Source organism: Phyllostomus discolor, chromosome 4 (assembly GCF_004126475.2).
Source record: "Phyllostomus discolor isolate MPI-MPIP mPhyDis1 chromosome 4, mPhyDis1.pri.v3, whole genome shotgun sequence".
NCBI lineage: Eukaryota > Metazoa > Chordata > Mammalia > Chiroptera > Phyllostomidae > Phyllostomus > Phyllostomus discolor.
In genome coordinates, this window is record NC_040906.2 from 79,137,721 (window position 1) to 79,156,875 (window position 19,155).

General features: G+C 34.9%; 1 protein-coding gene across 1 annotated transcript in view; it reads left to right on the top strand.

Moving 5' to 3' along the window:
- LRP1B (LDL receptor related protein 1B) overlaps nt 1-19,155 on the top strand; it is a 1,792,671-nt gene that overhangs the window by 1,706,930 nt on the left and 66,586 nt on the right. The window contains exon 84 of the mRNA XM_036023545.1: nt 9,729-9,890. Within this exon, the coding sequence (XP_035879438.1) occupies nt 9,729-9,890 (162 nt within the window). The remainder of the gene's footprint in view (nt 1-9,728; nt 9,891-19,155) is intronic.

Consider the following 19,155-nt stretch of genomic DNA (forward strand, 5'->3'; position numbering starts at 1 on the left):
CTTTAGTTTAAATTAAGCTTGATGCCCTAGTTTTCTCACATGGAAATTAATTATGTTTAGGAAGTGCATAAATCTGATTATTTAGTCCTACTTGCTTTATAAGAAAATGCACAGTTGAACCATAAAATTGCAAACCAAAAAGACAACCTACTGAATGTAAAAATATATTGGCTAATGATGAACCCAATAAGGGGTTCATATCTAAAATTTTATGAAGAACTCATACAACTAAACATATATATCTCCAATTGAAAAGTGGGAAGAGGACCTGAATAGACACTTCTCCAAAGAGTACATACAAATGGCAAAGAGACATATGAAAAGATGTTCAACCTTACTAGTCATCAGAGAAATGCAAATGAAAACCACAAAGACATATTGCATCACACCTGTCAGAATGGCTATTGTCAATAAATCAACAAACAAGTGCTGGAGAGGTTGTGGAGAAAATGGAACCCTTGTGCACTGTTGGAGGGAATGCAATTTGGTGTAGCCATGGTGGAAAACTGTATGGATGTTTCTCAAAAATTCAAAATGGAACTGCCTTATGACCAATCAGTTCTACTTATGGGTATATATTGGAAGAAACTCAAAACACTAATTTGAAAAAAGATATGTCCCCAATGTTTATTGTAGTGTTATTTACAATAGCCAAGATATGAAAGCAAACAAAGTGCTATTGGTAGACGAGTGGATAAAAAAACTGTGTTACACATACACAATGGAATATTGCTTAGCCATAAAAAAGGAAATCTTATCATTTGCAACAGTATGGATGGACCTAAAGGGTATTATGCTAAATGAAATATAAGTCATACAGAGAAAGACATATACCATATAATTTTATTCATATGTGAAATCTAAAGAACAAAATACATTAAAAAACTGAAATAGACTCACAGATACAGAAAACAAACTGATGGTTGCTAGAGGAGAGGGTTTTGGGGGGCTAGGTGAAAAAAATTGAAGGGGTTAAGAAGTATTCATTGGTAGTCACAAAATAGTCATGGGAATATAAAGTACAGCACTGGGGCTATGCCAGGTGGGTACTTGAAATATCAAGGAGATCACTTTTATAATTATATATATATATATATATATATAATATATATTATTTATATATATATATATGATTGTTTAACCACTCTAATATAAAATAATATTGAATGTCAACTGTAGTTGAAAATAAAATTAAAAATAACATTGCATATTATTTAACTAAGTAACAAAGGAACATATAGCTGTGACAAATCAAGTAGAAAAAAACAGGAGGCACAGTACATTACAGTATGTTCTGTAATACTGTACATACAGTATGTACATACTGTACATACAGTAACAAAGGAACATATAGCTGTGACAAATCAAGTAGAAAAAAACAGGAGGCACATTACAGCGAGGTAATGGCAGGAGAGACTATTTTGCATACACATGCACATGCACACATGAAAAAGAAAAGAACACCCTGACTAGTGTGGCTCAGTTGGTTGGGCATCACCACTGGTTTATTTCCAGGTCAGAGCGCATGGCTGGGTTGTAAGTTTGGTCCCCAGACAAGATGTGTATGAGAGACAACCATCTGATGTTTCTCTCCCTCTCTTCCTCCCTCCCTTTCCCTCTCTCTAAAATGAATAAATATGGAAATAAATAAATAAGGAAAAGAGGGAGAAGGAATTTAGGAAGGAGGAAGTGGAGGAGGATCCTATTCATCCATAGATAACATCAGCATTCTTAAGTCACAACCTGAAGAAAATATTCATGGTATAAACCTTACCACAAGCAATTTTGAAATACTCAATAAGACTTTTATAAAGTTACAATGCCTTTTAACTAAATGATGTCACTTTTAGAAGCATATACCAAGAATCATATAATAATAAAAATCAAAATACTTAGATGTGAAAAGGTTTAGTATAGTGTTATTTATAATAAAAATGGAGATAAAAATTGAATTCAAATAGTTAATATATAAATATAGCATATAAAAAAGTGAATGTTATAGGATAGCAAAATAATGTATGCCCCTGAGGACATTGTTTGTGAGAATATTTTTCTTTCTTTGGGGGCCATGGAAAGAGTCAAACCTACTGAGCAGCTAGATATATACAATGAGTAAAAATGATGATATGAAGTTTGTAAAGAGAATGAGCCCAGAGTCAGAAATTGAGACAGAGGCTTTCATAAAACAGATAATTTCTGAAGTCATGAAATTGGATAATGTTATCAGGAAAACTTTTGAAGAACATTTTTTGAGAGACAGAGAGTATACATAAAGACAACAGGTTATATACATATGGAAACCAACAATACTAGTATTGTTAACTAGTAGTATTAACTAGTATTACTAGTTTTGAGAGACAGACAGAGTAGACATAAAGACAATAGGTTATATACATATGGAAACCAACAATACTAGTATTATTAACTAGTATTACTAGGTTAATACTACTAGTAATAACCTGCAATAGGTTATATACATATAGTACCAACAATACTCTTAGAGGCCAAGTGGGTAGAATTTTTAAGTGTAGATATTAAAATTATAGATAAAATTTGAGGGCAATAATAATTGAGAATTATTAGTAGTTTTAGGAATTAGGAAATTGGACATAAGCTTTGTAATCATACATTAATATACAGTAAAGATAATACCACAAGTTAACTTCTTAATTTCTAAACCTTTCTTACCACCAGGGAATTATAATTAATTTACTTATACAATACATACATATTGAAAAATCTGACCTCTCTACTGAGAAAACAAAGAGAAGTAACAAATTAAGGGAATTTATTTTGTATATTGAAAAAGTTAAAGCGAGGGACTTCCGGCAAGATGGAGGAATAGGTGGTTGCACCGTGCCTCCTCATACAACCAAGATTAGAGAACCAATAATTTACAACAATAATTTACTATCAGAATAACACCCAGATCCAGCAGAGGATTTATCTGAATGGAAGTCGGGCAGCCAAGAAGTTGAAGTAGACGCGTTCATCCGGACTGGTAGGAGAAGACGAGCCAGGCGGGCACGGGGCTGGCTCGGGTCGGCGGCGCGCGGAGGTCGGGGGAAGGTTTGGCACGAAATCGGCGCAAAAACCATCCGGGGGCGCAAGAAGGCAGAGGTGATCTCTGAGTACGCAAGCTGCGGCTGGCAGACCCAGAGGGGTAGCGATTGTGGACCAGGGCAGAACTCGCGGCCCAGAAGCCCAGACAAGGGTCTGAGTCCAGGGGAACGGAACTACCGCCATTGTTTTCTCCCGCCCCGCTCCTGCGCCCACCCCGCCCCCACTTATAACGTCACAATCTAGCGACTGGGGTGCCCAGCCCCAGCGAGCACCTAAGGCTCCGCCCTCTACCATAACAAGAGCAACCAGACCGGAAAAAAAAAAAAAAAAAGGAGAGACAGGGGGAAAAACAAACAAACAAAAAAAAACTATGTTTTCAACAGAGCAGATCAGTCCCCCAGGACTCATCCTTTTGAGCGACCAAGAACTAGCCAATCTATCAGATGCGCAGTTCAAAACACTGGTGATCAGAAAGCTCACGGAACTGGTGGATTTTGGACAAAATTTAGATGAAAGAATGCAGATTACCATAAAACAGATGCAGGAAGACACGTGGAGGAGAGCCAATAGTGAAAGGAAGGAATATGAGTCTCAAAACAATACAGTGGACCAGAAGGAAGATAGAATCAACCAAGCAGGAAAGCATGATGAAATAAGAATTCAAAAAATTGAGGAAAAGATTAAGAGCATCCAAGACACCTTTAAACGTTCCAATATCCGAATTATAGGGGTACCAGAATCGGAAGGGGAAAAGCAACAGATTGAGCACGTATTTGAACAAATAATAAAGGAGAACTTCCCCATTCTGGCAAAGGGAACAGTCCTCCAAGAAATCCAAGAAGCTCAGAGAGCCCCAAAGAAGTTGGACCCAAGAAGAAACACACCAAGGCACATCATCATTACATTAGCCAAGGTAAAAACGAAGGAGAGAATCCTAGAAGCAGCAAGAGGTAAGGGGACAGTAACCTACAAAGGAGTTCCCATCAGACTGTCAGCTGATTTCTCCAAAGAGACCTTACAGGCAAGAAGGGGCTGGAAAGAAATATTCCGAGTCATGAAAGACAAGGACCTACATCCCAGATTGCTCTATCCAGCAAAGCTCTCATTTAGAATGGAAGGGCAGACAAAGTGCTTCTCAGATAAGGTCAAGTTAAAGGAGTTCATCATCACCAAGCCCTTATTTTATGAAATGCTAAAGGGACTTATCTAAGAAAAGAAGATAAAGAAAAGACATGTATATTAAAAGGTCAGCAAACTCACAAATATCAACAACCACACCTAAAGCAAAACCAAAAGAAACTAAGTAAACAATTAGAACAGGAACAGAACCACAGAAATGGAGGGCACATGGAGGGTTAGCAGCAGGAGGGTGGGAGGAGGAGAGAGGGGGAAAAGGTATAGAGAATAAGTAGCATAGAATGTAGGTTGAAAATAGATAGGGGGAGGGCAAGAATAGTACGGGAAATGTAGAAACTAAAGAACTCATAAGTATGACACATGGACATGAACTAAAGGGGGAGATGTGGGTGGGAGGGGGTACAGGGTGGAGGGGAGAGAAGGGGGGAAATGGGACAACTGTAATAGCATAATCAATAAAATATATTAAAAAAAAAAAGAAAAAGTTAAAGCTGTAAACACAGTGAGAGATTAGAATATGACTTTATGACCAAAGTTCTTTTATTTTTTGCCATATATTGTTAGGATTGGAAGCATTGAGTGTTGAGTTTTTTTAAAAATTCAAGGATGTACCAAAACTTTGTTATACAGGTAGATGCACATGCCATGTGTTAGGTTTGTTCTCTTGTTTATGTGTGTGCTGTGTGTGTGTGTCCTTTTTTTTCAAAGGGTGGGGTTAGCATGTTTAGAAGGTGAAGAAGAGAGGACCCATCCTCCAAAGTTTGAAATGTTGCAGTGTGAGAGTAAAGTTAATGGAGAATTTCTGCTCTATCCCATCACTGGCATGCAAACAAATTTCAATTTAATTTTATCTTAAAGCTGTCACTTTTTGCAGATGATATGATAGTATACATAGAAAATTGTATAGACTCCACTAGAAAACTACTCAACCTGATAAATGAATGTGGCAGAACAGTGGAATACAAAGTCAACATTCAGAAATTGAAAGCATTTTTGTACACCAACAATGAAATATCAGAGACAGAAATTAGGGGAAAAATCCCATTTGATATAGCAACAAGAAAAATAAAATACTTAGGGATAAATTTAACCAAGGAGGTAAAAGACCTGTCCTCAGAAAACTATATAACACCAAAGAAAGAAATTAAGGAAGACACAAATAAGTGGAAGCATGTACCATGTTCATGGATTAGAAGAATTAGCATCATTAAAATGTCCATACTACCCCCCAAAATTTATGGATTCAACACAATTCCTATTAAAATACCAATGACGTATTTCACAGACATAGAACAAATATTTCAAAAATTCATATGGAAATAGAAATAATCCTGAACAGCCTCAGTAATTTTGAGAAAGAGTAACAAAGTAGGAGGGATCACAATACCTGATATCAAACTATATTACAAACTATATTATTGTAATCAAAACAGCCTGGTATTGGCATAAGGACAGACACATAGATCAATGGAACAGAATAGGGAGCCCATAAGTAAACCCATATCAATACAGCAAGTTAATACTTGACAAAGTGGCAGGGGCAAAAAATGGAGTAAAAATATCCTCTTCAATAAATGGTATTGGGAGATCTGGACAAGTATATGCAAGAAAATGAAACTTAACAAGTATATGAAAAGAAAATGAAAGACCATCAACATACACCATACACAAAAAATAAACTCAAGAAGGATAAAAGGCTTAAATATAAGTCAAGACACCATAAAAAAACCTAGAGGAAAACACAGACAGGAAAATTTCAGTTATCCCATGCAGCAATATTTTGGGTTATAAAGGAAAGAATAAACAGATGGTATTACATCAAACTAAAAGCTCCTGTGCGGCTAAAGAAAACATCAACAAAATAGAAAGGTAACCAACCATGTGGGAAAACATGTTTGCCAATGATACCTTGGGCAAGGGTTTAGTCTCCACAATATATAAAGAGCTCACATGACTCCACACCAGAAAGGCAAACAATCTAATGAAAAAAATGGGCAAAGGACCTGAACAGACACTTCTCTAAGAAGGACATATAGAGGGCCAATAAACACATGAAAAAATGCTCAAAACTGCTAATCATTGGAGAGATGCAGATTAATTTTATCTTAAATAAATAATTAATGTACAAATGTAATTTAATAACATTTCAGGATGATTTTCCTAGACTGTTACAATGTCTGTAGACACAAAGTACATCATACCTATAAATGGTGAATGTCACTCAGTAGAAAAAAGAATAGTCAGCACTAAAGTGTAACTGCTTTCTATGTGCCTGACACAGTTAGAAATGTTTTGCATATATTACCTCATTTATTCTATGTAATTTTACATGACAATCTATTAAACAGTAACTGTTACTATCCCCTTTTTACACAGAGAAATGTAAGCAGATAAGTGATATTACCCACGGTATCACCAGTAATTGGCACCTGTCGTACATAAATCCCGAGAGTCAGACAACCTATATACTCTTTATGTCTGAGCTAAGAATGCTAAAGAAACTAGACTGATTAGAGGCAACATACTGTCATCTCCCTCTTTCCTCAGGTCAATTGGTGCTCTTCCTGATTGTGCTGCCCTTGTTGGCTGCCAGTGCTCCAGCTCCCTGCAGGCAGCGCAGCTGTACTTAGTCATTGTAACAGTGTTGTTTCCTTTCCTGGTGTCAAAATCAAATTCAGCTGCCTAAAAAATCTTTGTAAATGAATCCAGTGCAACTTGTTAGGGTATACCCAGAGAGAGTTTTGAGAATATTAGATGGAGCCCATTATAAAATCCTGTAACAGATGGTTCATTTCCCATCAGCAAACAAAGGATCTGCTGTACCATCAAACAGTTTCAAGATAGATAGCATTCCCCTGAATATGAAGAGATTTCTATTTGTCAAAAATAAATCCTCTCTTCAAAGAAGGAGAAATATGAGCTTTTTAAAAATAATTCAGCCAAAATCTTGATGATTCAAGGCATATGCCAGCCAGGGGACAGCCTGGTCAGTCTGCCCTGGATTCAAAACACCTGTAGATGAAATGAAAGCATGGTGTCGGGCTTTCTCTGAGTGACTGAGACGGGAATGTTCAAGTGCCTTAGCAAGAGAGCTCTGTTGGTTTCTTCAAAACGTCTATCATTTTACTTTTTTTCACTCCTGATTTTTTAAAAAGGAGAAATAAACCTAGAAAGTAATGTAGAAAAGGTGTATTAGTTATTCCTCTTGTATGGCCCTTGTTCTCAAGCAATTTGATTTTGAGTGTATTTTCTGTTTCACATTTAGCTAATGTTTATTTTTGTTCCTGTTTATATATATATTTAATTTTTTTAAAGATTTTATTTATTTATTTTTAGAGAGGGAAGGGAGGAGGGAGGGGGAGAGAGAGAGAGAGAGAGAGAGACAGACAGACAGACAGACAGACATCAATGTGCGGTTGCTGGGGGTTATGGACTGCAACCCAGGAATGTACCCTGTCTGGGAATCGAACCTGGGACACTTTGGTTCCCAGTCCACACTCAATCCACTTAGCTACGCCAGCCAGGGCTTTGTTTATATATTTTTTATTTCTCTGTAAGCCATTCCCTGGTTCTTGTGATGAACAAGAATTATTCTTTGTATTCAGGGTTTTTGTCTTTCTTGGGAACTATTTTCCAACAATTATCTATATTCTTTATCTTTTACCATCATTTATTCTATTGTGTGTTAATTGTTCACTTATTTTTGTTCAAGTGAAGATATTTTCTTGGTATGTATTCCACAACTGTTATAAGAAAAATCTTTATCAAAATATTGTAAAGCCACTTTCTTATAATGGAAAATATGAGGTTAATCTTATTTTAATGCATACACAATTTACCTTTTTCTCAACCTATTAATTGACATTTATCTGGCCTCCAAACTAATGTAATGTGTGAACAAATTTTAAGCAATGCTACTCAACATAAAAATGTATATAATTTTCTTCATTGAGAATCAATATCTTCTAGCATTTTTAAGGGTGTGACACTCTTTTGAAGTAAAATGAATAAACAAATTGTGAAACCTCAATATATTCATTCCCTTCAAAATACAGGTAGATTTTATTTGGAGGCATTTTATTCACTTAAGAATGCCATTCAGCCCTGGCTGGTGTAGCTCAGTGTATTGAGTACTAGCCTATGAACCAAAGGGTCACCAGTTAGATTCCCAGGCAGAGCACATGCTTGGGTTGTAGGCCAGGTCCCCAACAGGGGGCGTATGAGAGACAACCACACATTTAGGTTTCTCTCCCTCTCTTTCTCCTTCCTTTCCCATGTCTCTAAAAATCAATAAATAAAATCTTTAATTTTTTTAAATAGAATGCTTTTCAAAAAAATGTAGAAATGTAGACTTTTCCTTCAGTGTTGAATGTAGATTCTACGGCAATAGAGAAAATATCACTTTCCCCCTTCAAGCCTTTACACTCATGTATTTTTCAACCATTCTAATTATGCTTCATGTCTAAAAAGGTGAGAGGAGGTAGCTGAATATTCTCTGATGTTAGCAACTTGGTGTCATTTTCTGAGTTCTAGTTCATTGAATTCTATAACTAAATCTCTTTCCTTTGCTGTTTGATGTTATTTCTCACATTTGCACAATCTCTAAGTCTCATTCTTTCTGTCTTTAATGATAGCCATAAATTTTGTTTTGTTTTATTTTTCTTCACCACTTCTGCAGAGCTAGTTCTGTACTTGATTTTCTGCTCAGTTCTTGACAGTCTGGGCAGTTAGAGAGACTCAACCCTGATGTAACAGTTAACTGCTTTATTCAAAACACCTTAAAGAATTGTTCACCTTTTGTTATGATATTAGTTCCCACAAAGCAAATAAAGAAAATGACTAAAGATGATCCATCAAATTTGCTATTGTGTGCTGTTCACATTAGACTTCTAAATCATTTACTAGACTACAAGTGACAGTTCTTACATGAATAAAACTCTCAAAATGAAGTAAAATAGGACTCTCATAAGTGCTTATGTATAAACACAGTATGCATATTTAAATCAAATAAACTAATGTTCATAAATAATATTATAGATGACATGTCCGCTTTAAATTTATTAAAATAATCATTTATAGTAAGTCTAAGCTCTGCTGTATATAGATTCAGCAGTAGTTGGTACATTATTAAACACTGGGAAATATGATTTTTCTCTATTTTATATTCTAATGGTGAATACAATTTTCATTACCGCATGAGTAGAACAAAAATAATTGTAAAAGCAAAATGGCCAAGAAAGAGAAATTCAGAGAATAGTGCAAGCAATTTAAAGCACAAAATACATCTGTGCATATAAAATTGTGTATAAAATGAGCTATGCTAATTTTACCAGATGTGAACCTGAGTTATCACCAAATCTAGGCATCATTGGAATGTTGGGAAACTGAGTCCCGAAGAGGGATACTGCCTGCAGTCACAGGTTTAAATAAACTAGAACTCTGGCTTCCTGGCTCTTACCTAGTGAGGACTCCATGAAAATGAACCATTTTAGTTCAGTAATTTCCTTTTTATTACCTTTTTCCAATAGGGAGACCCACCTGCATCTGTGCACTGGGGTTCACTGGACCAAACTGTGGTAAGACAGTCTGTGAGGATTTTTGTCAAAATGCAGGGACCTGCGTTGTGACTGCCGGGAACCAGCCTTACTGCCACTGCCAGCCTGAGCACACTGGAGACAGATGTCAGGACAGTAAGTGAAAGCAGCATCCATGTCGGTCCAACAGTATGCTTTCATATGTAAATTAAGAAGTTTGTGTATTACCTATATCTAGATTCCCTAAATTACCTCAGTTTCATCCATCCCCTATTTTTCACTTTTACCACTATGTTACCCCAACTCTAGTAATTCTTTACATCCTTCTTTATTCTTCTTTTATTTTAAAAATCACCTGTTTCTTCCTTCTCCAGCTTAGATTCCCTGGTATATCATTATAATCATTCCCTTGTTTCACCCTCAACTGCCTTGCTCCCTCTTCCCTTCTATTGTTCTTTTCTAAAAAAAACATAACCATGGTTAAATCTAGTGTTCCATCTGTCTTGAACCAGTGCCCCTCTGCTAAATGCAAGCAAAGAAAAACACAATCATAGAGACTGATCTCACTTGAGTTGTTCTCGCTGATCTTGAATGGGCACTTATATGGCTTCTACTGTATTTCACTAATTGACTCTCCTAAATGTCTATGTCATATTTTCTCCTCTCTCCTCAAACCTCCAATATCTGCTCCGCAACTTTATTCTCAGCTGAATAAAGCTGTCTAAAGAAAACTGGCACAAGTTCTCACCGCCACACCACTCAACCTGCCTTATCCTGTACCCATACACTTTGGTTTCCTTCTCAAGACTGGGGACCCCGTGCTCTATCTAATGCTACACTAGTCACTTGTACATTATTTACCTCTTAGCTACTCATGAACATGTCTTTTACAACCGTCTCCTCTTTCTCTTGCTTTACCAATATATTCCTTTCTTCCCAGTCCTCCTTTCTTTAAAAACCTTACATTGTACCCACATCCCCTTCTGGCTATAACTTTGTTAAGCTACTTATTTTTTTTTTTAAGTAGTTTTACTCTAGAGAGGTTGTTATACTCTACAATTCCTCTTTTTATTTTTCTTTTGATTGCACCTCTGTTGAGTTTTTATCTTCATTATTCTGCTGAAGGCTCTTTTATCAAAGTCAAGTTAATTAATTTCTTTTAATGTTATTCATGTTTTTATACCCAGTGTCATTTTTCAATTCCCATTTTACCTCCACAGTCAGCACTTAATCACTCCATCCTTAAAACACCTTCTTCTCTTGTCTTTACTTTTACTAATCTCTTATTTTTGTTCCAGTTTTACTGGTTGCCTCTTTCCAGGGTCTTTTGCTGATCCCTCCTTATTTTCCTGACCTTTAAACAGTGGAGTGACTTGTGACTCTGTCCCCATATCTCTTTTTTTTCTCTAAAACACTCACTCCTGGAGCCTATGACTTCTTTATAACTTTGCACATTAGAAAGACCTGAACAGGTTTAATGAAATATAGCAGCAATTTTCAACCAGTATGCTGCAAGAGGCACACTGGTGTGCTGCAAGAACTTTTAAAACATGCAATACCTGACTATTTAGTCAGAGGCACTTATCTTTTTTCTCTTAGATTATCAAAGAAAAAAGAAAAATGACCACAGCCAACACAACAATAGCCATCCAGTGGGAATGAATCAAATTTTACCTTTTTTTGGTCAGATTGGCAAAAATATATATTTTTGGTGTACTGCCAAACTGTAGTAATTAGTTCATGTGTGCTATGAGATAAAAAAGATTGAAAATTGCTGAAATATAGTTTTCCAAATATCATCTCCATAGATTTTGTTTATCTTAGCATGTATTGGGGCCTGTGTATTATTTAAAGTTTTCTAAATGCTTTTCATATGTGAACAAGATTGAGATGTACTGCCTGGATAATTTCAGTGAATTGAGTGGATTTGTATATCATCCAAATAGGAATAGTTCCAAATTTATGTATGTAGCTAAACCTAGCTTCTGAATCCCAGATTTTTATACTTGTGTCTATTTGAGAGCTTGAATTATTTCTAAATTAACCTGGTTTTATCACCCCAAAACTCCCCTTTTGTAGTTTACCTTATGTCTTTAAAGCAAAACACTTAATTCCAGAAAACTTGGAGTCATTTTTGACTTTTCTCTTTCTTTATACCCCACCATCTTCATTCTTAGTTTTACCTTTAACATAGACCCAAATCTGAACACTTCCCACCAGCTCTATTCTCACTGCCCTCATTAAAGCTACCAGCATCTCTTACTTGATTATTGCCAGCTGATCTCTATGCTCTTTTTCCATACCTTCTTGTATCTATCTTCAAAAGAGAAGCCACATAAACAGTTGTGGATTTTATCCATAATTTCAAAAAAAATGATTTTCACATCAATCACATTTACTTAGACCTTCCTACATCCAGGAATTCTTGTAATTACTTCTTTTTTTTTGCATTAATTCAATTAATTCAACTAATGAACAAGGTATTGGTTTTATTCTTATTTTACAGAAGAAGCTACTGAGAAGACATAGAGAGCCTCCTGGAGATCACATTGCTAGTAATTTTGAGAGCCTAGATTTAAACCCAATCTCCAGGGACCATACCCTTAAAATTGCTTAACATTTTTGTCCCCACAATGTTTGATATCATTGAGGACCTTACTGAGAGTCACCTAGGTCTCTGTCATTGTTAAAAGTATATAGAACAGCAAAGAATCAATCTATTACATTGCCTTATTTGAGAATCAAATATTTTGCCTCTGATGTTATAGCAGGAGACCACTTCTGCTGCCATCAAAAGTTAGCTTCCATTCCAAATTAGTATTTCCTTTTCTATATGAACGTTATCCATGTATTAAGTCAGCCTATTCTTGGCACATAGAGATGCCAGTAAAAAGCCAATGCCCTTTTCCATGTTGCTTGTCCAAGTTACCTTTTAAGTGATATGCATCACAGGCCATCAGAGTTTATTTGGTGAATACAATCCAGTTACATGCATGTAATCACACTCACATGTCCCTCAGTCCTCATGGCTCCCTTGTCTCTCTCCTCTCAATTTAGCATAGTATTCCAACACAACTTCCATTTACTAACTTACAGTTTTTTTCTTCTTTTTTGTTCCATCATCCTCACAACCCTGAATGGGGTTAGTATCAACTACTATCCCACATAATACAAATGATCATTAACATCCAAACTATTTTTGCAGCCTCTTTTTTATTCTAGTAAAACCACACTCATTATGTTTTTTATATGCCAACTTCCTGGGCCATTTCCATTGCCACTTTCTCATGCTATTCTCTTCTCTGAAAAACACTTTCTTTGGATACCTTCTCATCTTCACCCCTCCATGCCAAATTCTATCTTGTCTCTTTCCAGCTTAAACACATTTACTCTTAAAAGTTGTTCATATTCACCATTAGGTTGAATAAATCTCTTTCTCTTCTGAATTTTCCAGTTACTAGTTCTTTACCTCTCTGTGCCTTTATTCACTTTTGCCTAGTATTATTGTTATTGGTGTGCATTCTTCCTACTTGCCTTGGATGACCTCTTTGATACTACACCCAACAATGGCCTTTGTCAAATAAACAAATGAAAAAATAATCATAGGTAAATAAATAAGAGCTGTTTAGAGATAAGTTAATAAAAGAACAAGCAATTTAATGCACAAAAGCTATATTTAATCAGGGTACAAATGTCTGGTGTTTTGGTTTGAAGCTTTTTCTCAGTTCCTAATTCTATCATCCTAGAATATCAGTCTCTTTTTTTTTTTTCATTTTTTAATTTATGTTGAAGCATCAACAGTCTTCATGTTCTTAAACAAGTTTTAAAAATAGTATGTGGCCATCATTATAGCAATTTGAATTCTTAAAAAGAAGAAATTCAGCAGCTTATATTTTAATTGGCAACTTAATGGAATCCCAGTCTCAGGTAGCTTAATGCATTATACAAGCTTACATTATAATTTTATTATCACTATTAGCAGTCACAGCACTTCACACCTTTTACTGCAAAGCACTTATTAAAATTAACCAATTAATCCTTAGAGAGAGGTTAAATAACTTGCTCAAGGTCCCAAAATAGTAATATTATAGTCAGAATTGGCCCCCAGGAGTTGTTGACCAAGATGTCAACAAACATCCCTGCAGTATGTTGATGCTGTTCTTTGGCAGCAAAATGAATCTGTGGACAGTGTCATTAAAATGATAAATCCAACAGCTGACAAAAGCATAATAAATTTAGGATCTATTTGATGTGAGCTGGCAATGTTCAATGGACCTGGTATTCTGTCAACATTGTATCTTACATATACAAAACCTTCTCTCTATAAATGAAGGAATGCCAGAATGGTTCATTACAGTGCCTAATTAAAGGCCCATTAGTGGGAAGTAGAACATCAGTTCTTAGTTGTGCTGAGTAAAAACATTTCACAACCCTAATGGCAATATAAAATCCTGAGGTCTGAAATGCAAATTAATTTTAACAGCAGCTCCCAGGGAGGAAGGACAGTGATAAATAATGGCAAATGTAAAATCAAGTATGTTTTAAGTTGTTCAAGAGCAAATATAGCTCCATTTCATGCTATTTTGGAGAAAGGATTCTTAGTATAAATTTAAAAACAATAAGCATGGAATTTTACATTTAAATCTGGAAGTTAACTATAAGTTCAACAATATCTGAGGTAATTTGTAATTAAATAGTCATGACATCAGAGCAAAAAGAAAAATGGGAACAACTCAATATTTGTCTAAGAGCCAGGTCTTCAACTCAAGTGGCAATCTGTTCTGTCATTGATATTTTCAAAGTCCTCTAGTGATCTGCTTTAGGAACCATTATACTTTCAATTAGAACTCAGTTTATTAGAAATGCATCTGTCTGACTTACCCCCACTGGTTCCAATAAGTGCAGACATTAAATAATAACTCAGGTTTATGAAATTAGGAGTACCTAACAGTAATCCAAACATTTATCTGTAACTGCTGTTAGAACCATAGCTTAGATAAAAGTTATGAAATATAGATGTGAATCTATCATATGTTGTGATGTGAGGGATTATTTTTACAACTTTCCTTCCAGAGAAATTTTATTCCATTAATTAGTCAGTTAGTGCATATGTTTTGGTGCTTACAATAAACCCATTACTGTGTTTGCCATGAGGAAACAGTGGTATCAGAGACATTTCCTGACCTCACAGAGCTTACAGTCTAATGTGTGATTCTGAAAATGAAAAAAGTTATTATTGATAGTTTAACACATAGAGGATACCAGTACCCAGGACAGAACATAGAATTCAGCCCATTGGAAAGAATTCTTGAGGAAGCAAAGTCCAAACTGAAACCAGAAGAAAGTAGAAGCTAACCAGGTGAAGAAGGGAAATAGAGAGTACAAGAACATTTACAAAGACTCAGAAGGGAAATCCTTTTAAACTTATCCTTTCTGTTTACAATAAATTTTCCTAGGGCAGATCTGGCAAGGGAAACAACAATCAATTAACATGTATAATGTATTGGTAACAAAGATATATGCTGTCATATATCATTTTATCTGATAGATGATGGTTTTAACAAATGCTCACATGACTGTATGAGGTAAGTATTATTAATCCAACTTTAAAAGGGCCAAAAAATAAGATTAGCTATTCTCCCTAACCTCCTAGATTAGAGAACAGAGGAGTAATAATGTGTAGCTTTGTGGGTCTGAATCAAAAAGCAGACTTATCCTGATATATTCTGTTATCATTTAATACCCTGGCCCATCTACTGCATCTTATTAGATTCAGTAGAAAAACACTCCAAGTTCAGAGGGCACAGTGGCTCAACCTGGTTGTTACAAGTTTCCACTTAGCTGAAACAATCATTAATATGCATTTTAATCTTGAGCTAATTAAGCCTATGTTATGCCAAGCAGAAGAGAAAAAAAGACTTTAATAAAGAGAGGAGAATAGGATAGAATCTTTTTCATTATACTGTAAGTATGAAGACCAATTAGGACTAAGAAAACTCTCCCAAAAAGTTTGTGACATAAAAGTGTAAACTTATTACTCAGGACTAGCTATTTCTTCTTCTTTTTTAATTGTTCTTCAAGTACAGTGGTCTCATTTTATACCCACCAAACCTCCACCCCACCCATCCCTGCCTCCCACCCTTGAACCTACCCTCTTTGGCTTTGTCCATGTGTCATTTATACATGTTCCTTGATGGCCCTCCCCCTATTTTCTCCCATGATCCCTTTCCCCTTTCCTCTCTGGTAACTGTCAGTTTGTTCTTTAATTCAGTGTCTCTGGGTATATATTTTTTGCTTGTTTGTTTTGTTGATTAGGTTCCACTTAAACCAACTCAAAAGAACCTATGCACACCAATATTCATAGAAGCACAATTTACAATAGCTAAGTGCTGCAAGCAACCTAAGTGCCAATCAGTAAATAAATGGATCAAAAAACTATGGTACATTACACAATGGAATACTACATAGCAGAAAGAAAGAAGGAGCTTGTACCCTTTGCAACAACATGGATGAAACTGGAAAGCATTATGAGAGGTGGAATAAGCCAGGCAGTGAAAGGCAAATACCATGTGATCTCACCTATAAGTGGAATCTAATCAGCAGGTCTAGCTATTTCTTAAGTATTCAAGTATTTGAGATTCTTTAGGCTACTGATTGTCCCCCAATTCTTTTTCTTTTGGTGAGAAGGTAAACACTACCTACATGTAGGTTCTCGTCATCCCTTGTCTGAATTACTATAACTCAATCCCTTGTGTACTCTTTCTTCCAACTTGGAAACTCACTTATCATCTCCAAAATATACCCCCTTTAATTGTTCATACCTCTTTTTCTTTACACATAGAATTATCCATGTCTACTAACTACCCCTGTTGTCTTCTTCGGACAAAACTTCCTTTTGTCCTAGGACATTCACTTTTACAATGAGTTAATGTCATCATTCATGTTCTGAACTTTCTACCTGGCTAGTATATGAAATAACTCATTGTGTTCTGCATACCTCATCAATTTGGGGTATTAATTCAGTGCTTGGATTTAGTAAATTGTGTTAAGTATGAGAATGACTGTAATCAAAGTAGAAGGGCTCTGCTTTCAACTTTCTAGGTCCATTTTTTTTCTGTGCTTTAAAATCCCACTAAAAGGCAGTGTCAGAGTTCTGGGCCACCTTTACTTAATAGCTCATTGAGATCCACACTCCATGAATAAATTTGTGCTTGTGTTTTCAGTTTGAAAAAATATTGTAAAAATAGAATTGGGTTTGAATTAATGTGTGTGAAGAAAATAAATTTATTCATGTGACCATAATATAGAATGGTAACCTAAGAGTAAGATAAAGTAATAATTTTATTATTATATTCTAGATTAAGAGGAAATTCTCAAAATTATAAAAATAGTGTTGAAGACAATTTGATCTAGCAGTAAAAATAATATTATTAAAAATAGACTCTTACTGTAAAATTATACCTTCATTTAAAGGATGGCCATTGGGTTGGCCAAAAATTCTGTATGTTTTTATGCATAAAAAAGACACATTTTTTTGCATTTTTACCAATAACTTTATTGATTTGAATATTTTGAGTATGTTGGCTATTTTCCCATGTGGTATCACATTTCTTGTTCTCAATTAATATCTCAATTTGATCACTATCAGCTTCAACTAGTCTACCTGACCATGGAGAACCATCCAGCAAGAAATCTCAAGCATGAAAATTCGCAAACCACTTTTGACACATACATCAGACAGAGCACCTTTTCCATACACATTTGTTGTGTGTTTCCGTTGTGTTTTTATCTTTCTTGAAAGAATAATGCATAATATGCCAAAAACGTTGTGAATTTTCTTCCATCTTCAATACCAAAATGGCTATACAAAAATTCATTAATTTTGGTAAGTTTATTTTTAAACACACACTGATATGACAACTGTCACAATACAATCTAACAAAATTATTTTGAATGAAGTTAAAGACAATTAAGAGCTACTAGAGCTACCTTATGAAAAAAGAACAAATGGACATTTTGGCCAACCCAGCAATAATGAGGCAAAAGATTTAAGCAGAATGTGCTTACATAAAAGATAATTTATTGAAAACTTCAGTAAATGTTCCAGAAGATAGTTTGTCATATGTGATTCAATGTATATATACTAATTACTAAACTTAATTTATTCAATTAATATATATTGAATATTTATGGATACTATTTACTATTCTAGGTATTGGGGAACACATCAACATAAAAGTTTTTTTGAATACATGTACCTACATAATTTTTGGTAAATAAAAAACAAATGACATCTTTTCCAATTAAAAGTCAGACAAAGCTGCAACTTAGAGTTATATAGTGACAAAAGACCTGATGAAGATCAGAAATGGACCTTTATTCCATACTATTTAGAAGTGTACCATTAGTTTTCATATGATTAAGTTTCAAATTCCAATGACATGTTCATAAAGTTATCAGTATATTTATTATTATCTCTATATCATATAACATACTTGGAATTTTAGTAATTATGTTAATAATTTAAGTATTGCTGAAAAAACTAAGAATATTTGTCACTCTTGTTGGAAACATAGCAGCAACTTATTTTATTAAAGCTGTACTTTATTTTGAGACAAACCAGTCTCACAATACTCTTGTAAGAGTGCATCACATTAAATTATCACAAGATTCAATGGTTTAATCTACTTTTATGCCACATTAGTACTACCAACAGGTATTTAGCCTTCTTTTTTTAACTTAAGAAAGAATGACTATACAAAATAATATTAAAGACAATGAAAGGCAGCCTTAACACCATTTAATTGAAGGCAGAAAATAACCTGTCATACAAGATATGGTTAATAACTGTCTAAAGAGGGGTTTGTATTCAAATATACTGAATGAGCCCAGTTGGAAGGCCTTATCAAAAGCAAATAGATAAATAAAAAGCAAGACATTACATGGATAGAAGTCATCTATGATTATAATTCTGCTGTGCTTGGTGTTAAGTAAATTGAATGAGTTTATAAATAATTATCTACAAACATAATTGGGCATTTAAAAATAATATAGTACATAAAGTATGTACAGACACACAGACTGAGAAAAAATATTTACTTGAGTCTTACCTCAAACCAAGCAAATTATTTCTACATGCCGGTAAATACATCTGCCAACACATTTTAAAAATAATTTAAATGCAAATTTAAGGATGAATTTAAAACACAGTTGTCTATTCAGATTTGGAATGTCAACTGATGTTTTGAGAAAATGTCATGAGTCAGGAATCTTTAAATTCTTCAAATGGAAGAAAATAAAATGAGTTCCGGCCAAGATGGAGGTTAGGTAGAGACCCTTCACTTCCTTGCACTACCAAAAGGATGATAACAACCAATCTAAAATCAATAAACAACCAAAAGTGCCAGAAAATCAAAGTGCA